General features: G+C 38.7%; 1 protein-coding gene across 3 annotated transcripts; it reads right to left on the bottom strand.

The window, feature by feature from the left end:
• Positions 1–1,803: 1,803 nt before the first annotated feature.
• cd9a (CD9 molecule a) lies at positions 1,804–10,371 on the bottom strand. 3 transcript variants are annotated; one of them, XM_057348493.1, is made up of 9 exons: positions 6,721–6,849; positions 6,554–6,644; positions 4,658–4,760; positions 4,447–4,544; positions 4,283–4,357; positions 4,097–4,198; positions 3,535–3,624; positions 2,908–2,991; positions 1,804–2,288 (listed from the first exon to the last, which is right to left on the bottom strand). In XM_057348493.1, the coding sequence occupies exons 2-9, from the start codon at positions 6,617–6,619 to the stop codon at positions 2,223–2,225; spliced, it is 684 nt and encodes a 227-aa protein (XP_057204476.1). In that variant the 5' UTR covers positions 6,620–6,644; positions 6,721–6,849; the 3' UTR covers positions 1,804–2,222. The 3 variants fall into 3 exon arrangements, with proteins under 3 accessions (XP_057204476.1, XP_057204474.1, XP_057204475.1); XM_057348491.1 differs by lacking the exons at positions 6,554–6,644; positions 6,721–6,849 and adding an exon at positions 10,182–10,371; XM_057348492.1 differs by having other exon boundaries at positions 6,554–6,836.
• Between the last annotated feature and the right edge of the window lie 1,285 nt (positions 10,372–11,656).

Raw genomic sequence — 11,656 nt, 5'->3', positions numbered from 1 at the left:
ATATATATATATATAGTATATAAAACAAATATAAATATGCAACGAAAACAATCTGAAACTGGAAAGGATATGTTGAAGATATTAATATTTTAAGGTACACTAACAATTCATAACAACAATCATATTTCATTCCTGTACAAATTAAACTTCTATTGGAAAATTATTGAAACATCATATTTGCTGAACATTCTAATAAAATCTAAAGGTTTGATGTCATCATAATAATAATGGAGACTCACCTGATTGACCTGATATAGACAGACCGTTCCAAATCAAATTCCACCTCAGAAAGTGGATAATTCACAAGAAAACAGCCTTAACATCTAATACACAGCGTATCTGAGCCTGCATCTGAAAGCAACGAGTGATCAGTAATTGACTTTAATGGAGACTATAACACACATTCCCTCTCTCTCTGTTTTAAGTGTGTATATCCTTTTAAACAGTAATGTACCTCATCCACTTTAGACATCACATAGCCTAAAGTTCTCTCTCCATCTCTAATTAATGAGCACCTGAAAAACTACATTAAACATCGTAAGTCATAATGCAACATCATGGCAGTCAGACTTTGTAAAGTTTGTTTTGAAGTTTCATACTTGGTTGGTTGTCATTAAAAAAGCGGCCAAAAGGCCACTAGAGGGCAACAAAGTCCATATTATGACATCAAGAACCTGAAGACTCAAAAATTCCTCACGAAATCAAAAGTACGAAAGCATGTGAATACGTTTTCGAAACACTACCAAACATTAAAAATGTCTTAAAAGAATATATTTTTTATAGTCATTTATTTTATTCTAACAAAAGGTTGTTTTGTCTAATTTTATATATTTTAAAGCATCTTGAGGCCTTTAAAAGTTTATTGAAGCCCTCAGCCCCTGGTTGAGAAAACTGGGCTTTTTACATTAAACACTTAACCGATTCTTTTGTACCTGACTAGTTGGTTCATAAAAGACATTGAAAAACTTCAGATTATGGACTATTTAGGTCTCTACAATTTGTGACACAAACTATGTTTCAGATTCGAGTCATCAGATTTTGCTCAGACTTGTTCTCGCTCAAGAATATGTTGTCATTAGAGCAAGATGAAACTGCCAAAAATCTTTAGTTCAACTTTTCACTCATTATGCAGATAATATAGCCTAGTTTTCAAAAGAAGTCAATATAACAGCATGTTTAGTGTTTTAGTAGAGCATTTTTCACTCTGATCTTTACATCACAACATCGCATGAGAAGGTAGCTCGTGACTCACGCAAAGGATTTTTATTTTAAATCCAAAGTTAATGAAAGTTTTGAGGTTTTTGATCAAATTACAGCACAGGAAATGTTTTGATGGGTGTGCCCCTGCGTGCTTAAGTGTGCTTTTCAAGATGACTTTGATGTCATGCAAACATTTTTTTAATTCTCACAGAGTGTAATAAGTAACACTATGACTCACCAACAAACCCAAACAGATTCAATCACCAAAGGCAGCGAAACCAGGTAGCGAATAATTGTACAGTTACTAACCTGACACTAATTTATTCAGCCAAAATTAAAACTCAGATGCAGTTAAAAAATAAAAAGGAAGCAAGCAAACAGAGACAACAGGGGTTGAACGAAAAGAGAAAACGATACTTGAGGGTACAAGGGTACATGATAAAGTGACCATGAGTCATCACTTGATTAAGTTTGTGCATCGTTTCCCTTTGAATTCTTTAACACTCTTATCATTTGCCTGTTAAAGGAAACACTGATTAGTGTTAAAAAGAAGTCACACACACACAGACATTCCACAGAACTACAAAAACAGCCTCTGCATAATTCATGTTGAATTTGGCTTTATTGTAGCCATATGCACCGATGTTGGTAAATCAAATCAACCCTATACACAAATCAAAACTTTAGAAAACGTTCAGCAATACTGCAAGTACAATAAAGCAAACAAAGGTTAATCCTTAAAATCTATTTTGAACAATAAAAAAATAAAAAAATACTTAAAGGCCTTATTCAATGGATTTGAAATGCTAAACCGATCCTTTTTAACTCACGGTTGAGGCCAGCGACACAGCTGCCTCAGACATGTGAGCGTGAATTCCCATCAATCGAAGAAATATACATATGTTTTGCTCGTCGGTGTGATCTAACTGGTTCTAAGCCGATGAGGTCATGTTCAAAACAGTGCTTTGGGACAGACATCATGCAACACCGATACACAGGCAGTTGCCCAGGCAACGGCACCCTCACACAATCTCCCGGGTTTTTCGGATGGCACAGCACAGCATCATGCTGAAGATCATGCCAAAGATCTGTGAAAACAGACAGAACGTTCCATTACTGAACACGTTACATTGAAGCCACACACACCGTGGTGCACTTCACATTAAAAACATTTCCATTTAAAGCTGCAGCGTGTTATTTATGTGGCATTAACGGCACTGGACACAAATTATGACCGCTGTCAAAGATGTTTTGAAAACAGTCTCCCCGGCTTCTATTGTTTGGGAAACAGGAAGGTCTTGCCTGAATCTCACGCTATTAACTCAACTTATGTTGTGTCAGGCTTCTCAAACCGCGAATACAAAACTGCTTTAGTACTTTTAGTAAGAAGGTGCTTCACTATGACTTAGAAGAAGCATTTTTGGCTAAATGGTTCGATAAGGAACTTTCAACATCTGAAGAACCTTATTTCACAAAAGAAGTGAAAAAAAATGGGTTTATACGAACCTTTGTGAGAAAGGTTCCTTGGGGAACCAAAAATGGTTCTTCTATGGCATTACGGTGAAGAACTTTTTTTAGTAGTTCCTTTTTTAAGAGTACAAGTAAAAGCTTGAAGAACATAATATGCCACTATGTTGACAAGTTATCATTTTCACCGCAGTCCAGATGTTTAAACCAAAATGTTAAAATGATACAAAAATAGTTTACCATAATCACTCCAATGCCAATGCCAACACCTCCAATAATATGTAGTTTGGAGTTGAAGACTTCGTCAATGGCATCAGGGCAGGTCTAAACATAAAAACAAGATCACAGAACAAATATCAATGCTTAACTATTAATGCACAGAATAAAGGAAAAAGCTTTTGGTCTGTCAAAACCCGGCTGGATCTTCAGCACTGGCTGAAATAAGGCAAGTTTCTTCTGCTCAGTAAACTACACGAAAAGAGCATTCTTGGTTTTCTCAACATCTGCTCCTGCCAGTCGAAGGTCATCGCGGTAGAGTAAACATCAAGAGTGATTCAAGCTGAGCCGCATTTAGAGTTTCTGAGGAAGTCAGAGAAGCTCAGCCGGTGGAAACTTATATGATCAAAGAAACAACTAATGTAGTCAAACCCATACATTAGAAGATATTTTTGTCCATATAGTGCATCTTCACTATTGCAAAAGGACTTGAGATGTTCTGTTTTATAGTTCATTTATTTATATCTGTATTGTTATGCATAATTTTAGTTATTTCTATATTGTTCACATACAGGTTGAATAAACACAAACTGATTATTCATTAAAAAATGAACTAAACATAAGGTTTGAATGATCGTTAAGGACTTTTACCTTGGTAATGAGTACATCAAGCCCCTCTTTTTTGGGGCAGGTCTCCTCAATTGCCTCCTGGTCTTGTCCTGATGGGCCACAGCAGTTCAGCTGAGACAAGAGAAAAGATATTAGTAAAGTTCAATTGCTATAAACACCACTGTGATTCTTTCATGGACCATTGGAAATATTTATATTAATATTATAAAAATGGTAAAAGCTTTCTGACAACGCAAAGCTGTGACTGGCCGGTTTTACACAATTTCCAGCGTGATGATGCGTTGATTTTTATCAGTGTGTCGTGAAACAAAGTCATTACAGGATGATGCAATAGACACCTCAGAGGTTGCTAGACTGGACAAAGTTTGTGACGTTCATCGTTTTAAGTCTTAAAAATATTCGAAACGTTTAAGACACTACACATGAAGACATTCTTGAGCACACATCTGCTTTGTTCTTACTCGTTTCATTTCAGATTGACCCATGAACATCACATAAACAGACATGAAAAACAAAACAGCGTTTGGTAGATCTGCATGACTGTCAGACAGCCACAAATAAGGAAAAAGAGACCAGATCTTACACCATGCTGAATGAGACGGAGTGTCTCTTTCAGAGCATCCTGTTTGGTGTCTTGGTAGTTTTTGTACGTTTGCCTGTAGAAAGCCGTTATATCTTCAATAACCTGTAGGCAAAGAGATATTAACAGAATAGGAACGCTGTCTATGTGTGTTTGTGTCTTTGTGTACACTACGCATGTGATGCTCACCTTGGTCTGGTTAGAAAAGCCCCAAATTCCAGCAGCCACTTCGACAGCAAATATGACCAACAGAAAGAAGAAAAACTACAGGAACAAACACAAAAGATCCTATAATAATACTGAAGGATTTTCAATAAGAGAACGCAAGGAACGGCGCATATCATATGACTTACCAATCCCAGCATGCACGGGGACTCCTGGATGGCCCCACAACATCCCAAAAATCCCACGACCATCATCAAAGCGCCAGCCGCGATAAGAATGTATACACCTGAAACACACACACACACACACACACACACACACACACACACACACGCTTCATTTCCACGATGCACAAAACCACAACAGATGTGTTTAAAACGCACATTAACAACCACTGACCGGTGTAGAAGATATAGGGAGAGTTCTCCCCTTCAAACAAGCTCTTAGTCTTGGGATCCAACCTCAGCCAAAGTCCAATACCCAGGACACCCGTACCCGCAATCTGCACACACGAAGGACAAAAAAACAGTTTACCATCAAGATTATCTGCGCTGCGTCAAGATGGGCTGCGCTGCAGCTCGTTACTCTTGCGATAGTGAAGTTTAGGTGTGTTTGTTTGTTCACGGCATTTCAGTGATGGACGTTATATAAACGGTGGAAATAACGCTGTTTTTTGAGATCGTTTGAAACTGATAGGTGGAGCGGTCCCAATGCTAAAAGATGCCGGACATGAACTGCAAGCGGTAAGACAAACTAAGTCATACGTCTGTGTTTTGTTGGCAATCGGCGTGTACGCGCATAATGTACATAACACGAAGGGATTAATGTGATGATGTGTTGCTTGCTCGTGCTGTACTTCCATCCCACTCTCCCCACTAGTCCCACCTCTAGCAGCTCGTGTTTTTCCGGAAATAATCGTACAGCTGTATCTCTCTTTTATAAATTGATCAAACTAAATACTCTTCGAAGATACAACGTATGCAATACTGTATAGGCACTCAAGATTAATATGAGATTGGCAGAAACTGCCCGTGATACGCGATCTTTAAGTCAGTGGTTCTCAAACTGGGGACCGTAGCCTCCTGGGGGGGCCCCAAGATGGATCCTGGGGGGCCACAGATTTTGTGGCATTTTATTTAAATATAGAAATGTATCATTCATTTTATGGAATCAAACATTAGAAAAATTAGACCACCAAACAAAATAATGAAAGTTTCCAGTACTGTATACGGCATATGTTTTTGGTTTAATTCAAATTCTAAATTTAAGATTATAAATCTATTCAAGTCTATTTTGAGATTATATGTTTATTTGGGGGCCGCAAAACGATGCACCCTACACAAAGGGGGCCTTACAACGAAAAAGTTTGAGAACCACTGCTTTAAGCAACGAATGAACGAAATGCTCCTGTTTTAACATCCACCCGTTGTTAAAAGAAAAGTGACATCTAGTGGAAAGTAGTAGCAATATCATTCACGTTAATGAATTTTCAGTGTTTGCGGAAATATGCGAAATATATCGATTTGCAACTTTTGAGGATCGATATCGAATCGGCCCCATAAAAAAAAGCGATTAATAGATTTTTTTTGCCCAACCCTGCATACAAACCTGTTTGTCAGGATTACTTTTCAATTGTATATTTTTAAATGATCATATTTAAGTCATTAACTTTCTTCTCTTATTACATTTTTGACAACAACACAATAATACTTTCATCTAAGAATGAACCCTATAGGTAGGCATTTTGTGTGAGAAATATAACAGATATTACATGTTACTGATATTAGTGCACGAATGTGTGAATCAAGTGTCTAATTTCACTTCCGCCTGCCAAAACGTTGACGTCCACCACACATGGAAAAAGTATGTCTGTCATCACTATTTTTAAGGTTTAAAAACGGAAGCTTCTAAAATTCTGTCTATGAGACATCTGCTGGTTTGAGCCAAAATGACTACAGGACAACAAGAGCATCTGGTTCATGTACGAGTTTACGCACAAAAACACAATACATCACACAGATATAGTGACATCACACTGACCCTGTCTGTCATTTTCACCTCGATTTAATACCAGTTTCTTTTAGTGGACAGTCACACGTGCCACGTTTTGTTTTATTCTTGATGTACTTCTAGCTAAATTGAATCCTTTCACATCTTTGTTATATCCCTTGTGACCCAGTTTTTTACAGTTCTAAATCTGGATGCCAATGTTCAGCTAAACAAACACAAAGGCACCCATAAACCACAACCGCACTTTCACACAGACACACAAATGTGAAGTTACGCTCTACCTACCCAGAGAATGAAGTTCAGGATAAACAGTCCGTATTTGATACATTTTGCACATCCATCAACTCCCATTGTCTTACTGTCCAAGTCACTTTCGCTTTGAGGAAAACAAAAAGTATCAGCAAACCTTTGTGTGCGTATAAAGAGTCTGTCTGTGGGTTTACAAAACGCACCTGTACAACCTCAACTATATACTACCAGCCTGCAGAAACCAGAAAGCGCAAACTTTGCTCACAGAAATGTTGTTTGTCTGTCGGACACTTCCCTTCTTTGTTGAAAAAGAAAGCAAAAAGGGAAAGTGTCTTTGGCTTGCGCAAGCTCTTTGTGTGTCGGTGGGAGGAGCTTAAAGCAGGTGCTGAGTGTTGTGCTCAGAGACAACACGCACATGCAGGTGAATCACCACTGCATGTCATGATATCAAAACAAGATATCTCATATTTTGTAAACAAAAATACTTCTTTTGCACTTTACTTAAAGAAATAAATTGCATTGTGCCACTGTTTCCATGACTATTGAAAATGAAGCTTTACCTACAGACTGGGGCTAGTTGTCACAGGAACTCTATCGCAGTAATTTCTGGGACAAACGTCCAATTGGACTAAAACTCGTTTTCTATAGTAGTAGCAGTTTGTGGTTGGTTTTAAATACCTGATTCAAAGGTAACGTGTAATAATTTGTGGACGTTGCTCGGTGGCTTTGGTCGGGGTCACTGAGTGCAGCCATGACACGTCAGAGGAGATCTGGCCCTCCCGGCTGAGCCTGGTTTCTCCCGAGGTTTTTTTTTCTCCATTATTCAGCATGGGAGTTTGGGTTCCTCGCCACAGCAGAGCAGTGCAGTGTTGGCTTGCTCACCGGGAGACTGCATTTATTTATTTATTTATTATTTATTAGATATTATTTATTATAATGATCTTGCTTGGTCTATAAACACCATGCACTGTGCTGTGTTTTACCTTTCTGTGTTTTTCTTATTTGCTCCTGTAAAGCTGCTTTGGAACAATGCACATTGTGAAAAGCGCTATATAAATAAAATTGAATTGAATTGAATTGAATTAATTTGTAGCCGAGAAGTGAAGCTATCGTATCCCATTGAGACAACTCTCTTTTCTCTTATTTTGTCCTTGAAGGTCAACGTGTTACAGATAAACTGTAACCTTTAAAATTAACCTACAACGAGAAGGTTTGAGAACTTGTTCCAGTATTCACCATTCATATTATTTGTATAATACACATTCCATAACAAACATACTGCATGGTATAGAAATATTATCATACTGAGAAACTAGACAAGTTCTTGCTTGTTTTCTGTGACAGGTTTATCCCCAAATGCCTGACATGCGAACAGTCCAATAATGTTTAACTAAAACGACAGTAGTGTCATTTTCCCCCTTCTTTTTGATCTCATAAAACACATTTCCTCACAAACAGGATAAACCAAGATCTCAAAACAAAACAACCAAATGGACAGTTTTGTCTCCACCCAACCAGAAAAGATGATGGACACTCCAGGAGTCAAATATTCCAAATACATTTTTTTCTAAAAGCAAAAGATGACGCTAAATGCAAGAAACAAACACCATACACACAATCTCTCAGACAGCCCACAATAAATACAGTGAGTTTGTTCGTCAGATTATCATGCTCTATAAATAGTCCCGCAGATTACAGACAATCTAGGACGCGTACTCATATAAACCCACGGGGCTGGACGCACACGCGCGCGCACACGCACGCACGCACGCACGCACACAAAATATGGCTCTGAATAGAATTTAATGTGTTGTATAATTTGGAAGGTTCACTTCAATTAACTTATTGAAAGCAACCACTCTGAATCATTGATCACCTATTCGTATGATTCGCAGTTAAAATACATCCACACTTTCTAGTGAAAAATATATAGTGAAATTCAACCTTTATCAATATGGGACAATGCATCAAATTCTTGAAGCGTGTGGTATCATACCATGATGATATCAAACCACCTCACCAACAGACCACATTGTAACATTTAGAAAAATGTGAAGATGCGTTACTTGACTTAAGGGGGAGTAAACGATGTTCCCAAATGAAAGAATTTTCATTTGGGTGAACTGTATGGTGGTTTTTCTAGACATATTATTGACTTTTCTTATATTCTAAATATATTACTGAGTTTTCTTATATAAAATAGCTTTCTTATTTAAAGAATACATTTAAAGGAAGTTATAGAGTTCATATACTTCTCTGATCTTAACAAGGGCTATGGGCCTCATGTATGAGTTTGAACACTTGAACACCTGCATACACACCAAATATCTTCTCACACTAAGACAGGAACTGCACGTACACCACACACACTTTTGTAGAGAAGTGTAATTAAGAACGCTGGGTTGTTTATCATTATCACACTAAACCATGAGTTCATTTTTAATAAAACCAAGGTTAAATCATGTATCGTCCGAAAGCCCCTGGAAAGGTGTCAAGATAAAGAGCACTTGATATACGTATGTGTTATTGCACATGATATACGTATGTGTTATTGAGACGTCCGAAAGCCCCCGGAAAGGTGTCAAGATAAAGAGCACATGATATACGTATGTGTTATTGAGAGCGCTCCCTACAATTAAATCCTAATATGGTAGGCCGGAGATCTTAATATGGTAGGCCGGAAATATAACTGTAGCAAGTGCAGGATGAAATATAACTGTAACGAGGCATAAGGGGATGGACTAATAAAAATAAGTGATGTCATGTAAAAACTGGTTGGTAGAAGATGAGGTCAGGTAAAACCTGATTGGTTTGAACTGTGATAACAACTTGAGAACAATGTATAAAAGATGGAGTCAGACATGTATTCGTTGGGCATCTACAGATGAACTCTGTGTGTCTCACTTTGCTTGCTCGAGCAAATAAAGATTGAAACCTCTGGAAACCTGGCTCTCTGGTCTTCGTGAATTCTTTCAACTTGGCTGACCGACTTTTCGCCACGACAGCTGTGAACAAACTATGCACTATATCATCTAACACATAGAGGACATCTTCCAAAATGGATCAGGTCGAATGAGTCTTAAAAAAGAACCGATTCAAGAACGATTTGTTCAAGACACTGACACCGATACAAACATGTATCAAAAGAAAAACACAGTTCAACATTCAGTTCTTGTCCGCCATACACACAGACTCTCTCTCTCTCTCTCTACATCTCTCTCTCTCTCTCTCTCTCTCTCTCTCTCTCTCTCATCTCTCTCTCTCTCTCTCTCTCTCTCTCTCTCTCTCTCTCTCTCTCTCTCTCTCTCTCTCTCTCTCTCATCACACAATTTCTCTCTCTCTCTCTCTCTCTCTCTCTCTCTCTCTCTCTCTCTCTCTCTCTCTCTCTCTCTCTCTCATACACACACACACTTTTCTCTCTCTCTTTCACCCACTGTGATTTTAATGACACGATCGGGATCCGTAAATCGGATACAAAAAAACACTCAAAATAGGCAAACCAAACGATTGCTGGTTGCATGGCGTTTAAAGTCGCTGATGATCGTGACCTATCCCGACTCAAACCCGTAAACACCTGCATTTCTTCTTTTATTCGGTGGGAAAACGCGTGTCCTGCACGCCAACAATCAAACAAACACATACACACGCGAGCACGCGCACTCACCCAGAAGATGAAATTGAAGACGAACATCAAATACTTGACGCACATCTCTCCTCCGGTCAACGCCGCCATCTCACCAGACTGTTCCCGAATGCAAAGCACAGTAATAAAAGAAAGAGTGGGGGAATTCACGGGAGTTCCGTGCGTGTCTCGAGGCGGCTGGCGCGTGATGCACGCGCTCGCAGAGCAAGTCAGTGAGTGGCTGGAGCGCGCCCACGCTGAGCACGAGAAAACTCACGGTCACTCATTCATTGCTTAACTTTTGCAGCCGTTTTAAAATGCTTAAAACCTTAAATGTGGAAGCATGCAGTTAAAAAATTGCATTGGTCCGGTAGTTATTTTCGCAGGGTTTATTAAATGCAGCCATTTTTTCGCGTGTATTTGCAATTTAACGTGAAATCAAACGAAAAGTGTTTTTCTTTGTTTGATTAAACCGCTTTATTTTACCACGAGATTTCTCTTCAAAGAAGAGCCTTTTAGGCCTTTTATTTATAGTAACTTGGAATGACGTCATAGCCCGATGACGTCACCACTGTTAAAACAGCCTGGAGGTTATTGATGTATATTTCACATCACATCGCAACACTTTCCGTATTTAACAAGTCGCTTTATAGTCAGAAAAGGTGCATACATTTGTTTCTGCGTTTGTTTATGCACCCGAGGCACCAGCTGCAGTACCACGACAGCCTTCACGGTTTCCAGGGCTTATATAATCATACATGCATGCATTTATAATCAGGAATTGCATTGACATTTTAAATACCATGCACGTATGCATGCGCACACACGTGCAGATCTTGTGTGTGGGTCTGGGACGTTTGAAGTGTGTGTTAACTGTTGCAATGCTTATTGATTTTCGTGTAGTTCCAAATAGATTAAATGCCATTTAAGTAATACATTGACAGGCATTGTTATGTGTTTTGGAGTGTGTATGTTGAAGTATTTTTGTGAAGGCCAACGTTTTGAAAATATCATCTCACATATAGAAGAAAGTGTCAGATAACACTTAACACGTAACAACAGACAAGACCCTTAGCAGTAAAATCATGTTTTGGTTTGTGTGAGGGTCAAAGTATAGAAATGGTCATTTATAGCATAATAATTAATGAAAGTCTATGAGCTAGAGAGAAAGAAAGAGATCACAGGATATGTACTCCATGTTCTTGACAGCGAGTCGAGGGTCAGTGATGAATGAATACTTCATGTGAATATGCTCTGAATATGTCCTGAGGTTTATCCAACAGTGAATCTGTCAGTATCTGAAGTACAGAAGTTACACAGCAGAGGCTGTGAACCGTGTGTGAATACTGCTTGTGCTCAACACATGCGGCAGTGAGTGTGCTGTTTGGCTTGGCACTCAAGTCTACTGTTGGTGTATCGTATCTGTCTTCACTACCAGACAAACCCTTCAGGTCCTCTAATGCCCAGACTTCCTCCTATTGTCCGCTCCTAATGAGATTGAGAAACGGAAATCACAC

This window comes from Triplophysa rosa, linkage group LG12 (assembly GCF_024868665.1).
Source record: "Triplophysa rosa linkage group LG12, Trosa_1v2, whole genome shotgun sequence".
Classification (NCBI taxonomy): Eukaryota; Metazoa; Chordata; class Actinopteri; order Cypriniformes; family Nemacheilidae; genus Triplophysa; species Triplophysa rosa.
The sequence above is the reverse complement of the archived record's forward strand: the minus strand, read 5'-3'. Positions and strand labels throughout refer to the sequence as shown.